General features: G+C 35.4%; 1 protein-coding gene across 4 annotated transcripts in view; it reads left to right on the top strand.

Annotated features, from left to right (window-relative positions):
• LOC123759823 (uncharacterized) overlaps positions 1–4,492 on the top strand; it is a 24,311-nt gene extending 19,819 nt beyond the window's left edge. For all 4 annotated transcript variants that reach the window (XM_045745084.2, XM_045745091.2, XM_069328932.1 and 1 more), the window contains exons 7-8: positions 1–117; positions 363–4,492. The exon at positions 1–117 is cut by the window's left edge and continues 61 nt beyond it. In XM_045745084.2, the coding sequence (XP_045601040.1) occupies positions 1–117; positions 363–503 (258 nt within the window). In that variant the 3' untranslated portion in view covers positions 504–4,492. The remainder of the gene's footprint in view (positions 118–362) is intronic.
• The last annotated feature ends 1,746 nt before the right edge of the window (positions 4,493–6,238 follow it).

Below are 6,238 nucleotides of genomic sequence, written 5' to 3'. Positions count from 1 at the left end.
ATGCATGAAAACTTCGTAGGGGTGCCATCACTTTTCTTCTTCTCGGAAAATGACCCAGTCTCCACCCCAGAGATGAATGCCAAAGTGTACAAGAAATGGGAAGATAGAAATTTCCCGGTAAGACAATGCTTGTATAATTCTGTACATGTATTAATTGAGCAGTCACTAGAGTAACTAATAAGTGCCTTTCTGTTTGATAAAAATCAGTTGAATATTCACATACTAAAAGTGAAGCTGAAAAAGGAATGTAAGTGTAAAGATATAGTATATAAAACTTGGCACTTTTTGAGCATCATTTTAAGATAAGAAAGGTAAAATGCTAAAATATATGTAACAATACAGTTCTAAACTTATGTTCCCAGGTATATGTGAAGTGCTGGAAAGATTCGACTCATGTTAGCCATTACTTGAAACATCGGAGAGAATATGAAGATGAAGTGGTTGCGTTCTTAGAGCGGGTTGGAGTAATCGAGCCCACCAGACAACGAGCTTCATCAGCCTGAAAATCCTTGAATAATAGTGATGGAAGTTTTTATTGACATTGTAAAGAAGTATAGATGAAAAAATGTTTTACATAATGTACTTACTACAAAAGTTTATAGTTAGAATTGATGATACATTTTCTTCACAATGACTTTACATCTGTAAAAGGGATAAGTAAAAAATTAACATTCACTGGTGCAATTAATAACTGATTTGATGGAAATATCCAGGAAATTACTTTCTTTGTCATGTGCATAACCAAGTCATATACATATACAGTGTACTAGGTTACTGCACTGAATACTTTACCATATCTGCAGACTACGTGTGTCTAATCAAGATCAGTTGTTTTCCACATTGGTACATAAAGGAGGATTTTCATGTCTGTAAATAACAAACCAAATAAAATCTCATATTCAATATGAAGGATTAGTTGGATTATCTGATATAGTAGAAGTTGGAAGGTGGCAGATGTTATGGGACCTAATAATTGAGGGAGAAATCCTGAGTGATAGTTTATACTTGTCATGTACAGTTAGAGTATTATATCTGTAACACCCCCTTTTCATGCTTTAAAACTTTACCATGTGATGACACAAGTGAGAACAAAAATTAATATTTTGTAGGGGGTAACTTGATATTATACTTTGAAGTTGTAGAATAATTGTCATGAGTGATGCGATTGGTAAAGTGTGAATAGATTCTGAGAATGACATAATGGGTAATAATGGTATCCCAGCAATAAATGACTGGATACAGATTGAGTAATCTTATAATATGAAAGTGTTACGTATTACGCATTTTCTACAGATATATACAGTATATCTATATACGAGGCCCAGAGTAAATGGAAAATTATACAAGAGTTAAATGCACTGTGTGCTTGTTGAGAAAAATATGTTCATGTACAAATCCACAAGGGCCGTGACGAGGGTTCGAACCTACGTCCGAGAGGATCCCAGACGCTGCCTTAATCGACTGAGCTACGACATGGTAAAAGAATTGCGGATTTGTGGATTTGTTCATTTGATGCATCACGCTATTGTGATTTCTGTGTGTTATGTTTATGTCTGTACTATGAGAACAGTGAAAAGATTATGTGGAGGTTTGTCTAATTACATGTTGATGCTGCGTAAGATGATTTTAAGTGGTGAAATGGTGAATCTCACAAGGATCCAAGAGAAGAGTTGAATAGAAGAAGAGGTAGGTGGGTACAAGAGAAGAGTTGACAGTGATCTTTGAGAAAGATACTATGAATAAATGAACCTTAGTGTTGTGTGCTTACCTATCAGTAACATTGGTGAAGTGAAATTTAGCTCCTTATGCCACACCTCTGAGCCATTTATTCCTGATGTAAAATTACCTCCCTCTCAACATTAACGTTTTCACCGTATTTTTCTAAGTTGAGTGGAATTGGCTTTGGCAAACTTCTTTTCTTTGGTGCATTCCACTTGTTGGCCACCCACCTAGAAAATGAGAACTTCCTTACATCTCTTCGACTCGATTATGTGTCCAGCTTCCACTGCTGTCTACTTGTCCTACCTCTTTTAATTTAAATGGGCTTCCTTGTCCACTTTGTCTATTCCCTTCAAAATCTTGCATGTAGTTATCAAATCCTTTCAGTATCAGGAAGTCAGCAAAGTCAGTATTTGCTGACTTTCTGTTCACATGACCTTCTGGTGTTAATGTTTGGGTTAGGAGTACTTCCAGGTCTTTTTCTCTTATTGTTTCATGTAATTACTTTTCCCTTCTGGTGTAGTTAATTACAGGTCACCTATCTTTCTTACCCATTCTCACTACATTACACAGTTCTTACTCTCATTAACTTTGCATCATCTGCAGACACCAACATGTATGAGCTCATTCCTGCAAGGTCATTTACATAAATTAGAAAGAACAATGCTCCATGGAGAGAGAGAGAGAGAGCCCTGTGGAACACCACTTTCAACTCCTCTCCAGCTTGACATCCTCTCTATGATGCTTTATTTCCTGTTCATAAATTATTCTCATACCTAGTCCAGTGCCTTTTCTAATATCCCTGCTTGTGTCCGCATGTGCATTCGTCTTTAGTGAGGAACTGCATCAAAAAGATTTTTGGTAGTCTAGGAAGATGCACTCTATCCAATCTTCCTTCTCTTATTTTGTTGACCATGTCATAAAATTAAATTAAGTTAAAGCATGATTTTCCCTTTCTGAAGCCATGTTGTGCCTCTGTTATAAAATTTACTTCCCAAATGTTCTACAGTCCTTTTTCTGATAACGTTCTACAATCTTGCATGGAATGCATGTTAATGATGCTCGTTTATAAGTGAATGTTTTATGTGGAATGTATACAAGAAATGCTTTGTCAAGAATGCAAGGAAGTGTGTTGTTGAAAAACCTGGAGAAGAACGAGAGAAATTGCTTTGAGAGACGAGTATGGGGCAGGAGCAGTCAATACAAAAAATAAATGTTTTTATGAATAAAGTGATTGATGAGGGGGGGGGGACACTATGATGATAGTAAAAGGTATGAGAAAATTTATTTTATTAAAAATAAGAATATTGTATGTGAAGAAAAATAACTCGGAAAACAGAGATTTTGTAAAGGAAATTTAGCAAGAGAAATTGGGGAGTACTTATGAATTACAGAGGCATTACTTTAGTTATGTGTAATTTGTATGGCAAGGCATTTAGAGATGCCTTGATCAGCGATGATCAAGGTGAGATCTGTGGTAAAAATGGTAAGTGTGTAGATCAGACATTTGTATTACAGAATTTGTGCGAGATACTGTATGATGTATATGACATTTATTGATTGAAAAATCATGTGACATGATGAGTTGGGAGCGTGATGAACATGAATGGAGTTGGTAGTGTTCTTTTTAATACTATAAACAATTTTATGTAGGTATGAGTGAATGGTGGATATTAATGTAAAGTGCACATTAGTGTTGTCACCCTGGTTATTGGTTATTCAATGTACATGTGGATGGAGTCATGATAGAGGTGATGGTAAAAGACTCGAGAGGTATGTAAACATTGACTCGAGTACTGTAATTGGAAGTTTACTATATCCAATTTGATGCATGCAGATGATTGGTCTTTAAGCAGATAGTGAAAAAAACTATGTAGACTAATTGGAAATTGTGTAGTGTGTAAGAGATGCTAAAAGTGAATGTGGAGAAAAGTGCAAAAGTCATTAACCTGTAAGATTGAGGGGGGCATACAGAGATGAATTAGGAATATTAAATGAATAGATAATAGTAAACGGATTGAGAACATATTGGATTGATTTTGAGAGAAGAAAAGGAATCTCAGGAAAAATGAGTAAGGGAGGTAAGTTAAGGTAAATGATCAGGAGAAAGAGCCAAGCCATTACTACTATATAGCACTTGTAAGGGATACGAGGACAAGGATTTGGAAAAAAAAACAAAGGGAAGGAATATAGTACCTAACCACATGGTTGGTGAAGGATTGAATGCCAACCAGCTAGAAGCTAACCTTGCTCTGCCATCCAGGCCAAGTGGCTTGGAGAGTGTGTGGACAACACATGAGATATGGTAAGTGACAAACCTGAGTGAAGGCAATTAGTAAGATAGGAATAAATGTATTTGTATATAATGTATGGCAGTTCACGAGGAACACTTCATACTTGTGAAGAGGTGAGATATACTTGTTTGTCCATGATGCTGTATATTGTATGTACATTTTGTGAATGATGTAATGAATGAATTGACAAGTGATATACTTAATATTTTATTATTTGATAGCTATACAGTACCTTCTTGTACTATATTACTTGCCCATTTTTTCTGGCGCCATAACCCATGAAAGTGGGAAACGGGCAAAAAATGATGTATGTATTTATGACATTTTGTTATTGTTAGTTGAATCTGTACTATTTTGTTCAGTTCCTGTCATTAATCAGTTACGTAAACCTGTCATTAATGTGAATTATGTTATGTTGTAATTTTGTATTCAACTGTTTTTATTAGACTTTTTTAATAAAGAATTATTAGCTACCATAACTTGAGATATTAATTATGATTCAATAATTTTGGAAATGCTGTAACAAATCATTGTACATTCAAGATAATTGATAGCGTAATTTATTTTTACACTAAAGCTATATAGTTTCCCAGCCGGGCATCATCTTTTGATACATTAAACAAGGTAGTTTTACTCGAATTCTAAATTTACAGATGGAAATGTGGAATTTATCTGTAACCAGAGCAGCTTCCAAGACTTCCTTAAGTCAATAAAATAGATTTCAGTAGGATGGAGACCTGACATATATTGCCTTAATTCCTCCTGGGTGCTTTCTATCTGGTGTTGGCCACATCATATAGTTTCTCCTGGAGGATCTTATCACTATACAGACCTTTCACTCTGCTTTTTATACTGTACTCAACTTTTACATATATGGTTCTTCTCTTCCCTTCCAAGATGACAACTCTATGCCTCAATTATGTGATCCTTTATTTTCACCCTTCTTGGTAAATTATATTTTTTCATTATAATATAGTACTGTATTCACCTCTCTTCAATGCTGCTCTCCCCAGTATACTTGTCTTATTTCACTTTTAATACTCCCTTTTTTAACTAACACTTCCTCTGAATATTTAAAACTTAATTAATACCTCTTCCAGTATATTTTCTCCTATTTTTATCATATACTTTAAGTCACTGTCTTGCCACTGTTGGTTTCTATAAATTCATGATATCTTATTCCCTTTTCTCAAACAACAAAATCTTACTTTTTCCTACAATGTCCCTCACTTTCTATTTTATTTTGCATTACCAAACAAAATAATCTTTGGTAATTCCACCTCATCATTTGCAAACAGACATGCAACAATTTTTTTTTTTATCCTTGTTACTATTTACTTTCTTCCTACTTCTGGCATTCTTGACTTTACTTTCATAACTAACCTACCCATATACTAACAGCAGCGGATCTCATCGAAACCTTTAAAATACTGAACAATTTCAGTCCCACAATGTAGGACTGAAAAAGAGAAGATGCCTTTTCACCCAGAGGGTTGTAAACCCGTGGAACTGCCTACCCCCGAAGCCGCAAACGCCAAAACTTTACTGGGTTTTAAAATATAGCTGAAAAAGATCATCAGGGCAAAGGGGGGGGACCTTTGACAAGCTGCCGACTTCCTGTCCTTGTCGAGGCCACTAGTATTAATGGCCTTCGGGTAAATATATACTGTATATTAAGGAAGTTGGGATAATCAGTGACGTAGCCACGTTCTAAAGTTAAAGGGGGAAGTGAGTACATAAAGAAAAGGTGCCACCACACAACAAATAATTTAAAACTCATACATTTTATTTTGTATTTAAAATCAAAGGGTGTTACAGGTACAGTATTATCCAAAACTGGTATGAATCTGTTGAGTATTCCATGTGTCAATGATCACACATAGACCGGACGGTAGTCTGCAGAAGTTCACAAGTGAACTGGAGTTAAAAAAAAAAATGGAAAGGCTCCACTTTTGAAGAACTCTTGGGCTCTTTTTGAAGACTTTAGGAGCGGCCGTTCGTTCCCTCTGCACCACTGGAGAATACAAATACAAATATTTATTCAGATAAAGTACATACATACAAGGTGAAATACAAAAGTTGATGGATTTATAGATAGAGCTAGTACATACAATGCCTAAAGCCACTATTACGCAAAGCGTTTCGGGCAGTTGATATAATTCAACCCTGTCTCGTGCTTACCCCAAAATTAAAACTCCATTTTTTCCGTACTCTTGCACTTGCTA

Source organism: Procambarus clarkii, chromosome 22 (assembly GCF_040958095.1).
Source record: "Procambarus clarkii isolate CNS0578487 chromosome 22, FALCON_Pclarkii_2.0, whole genome shotgun sequence".
NCBI classification, from domain to species: Eukaryota; Metazoa; Arthropoda; class Malacostraca; order Decapoda; family Cambaridae; genus Procambarus; species Procambarus clarkii.
This window is presented reverse-complemented; position numbering and strand designations above follow the sequence as displayed.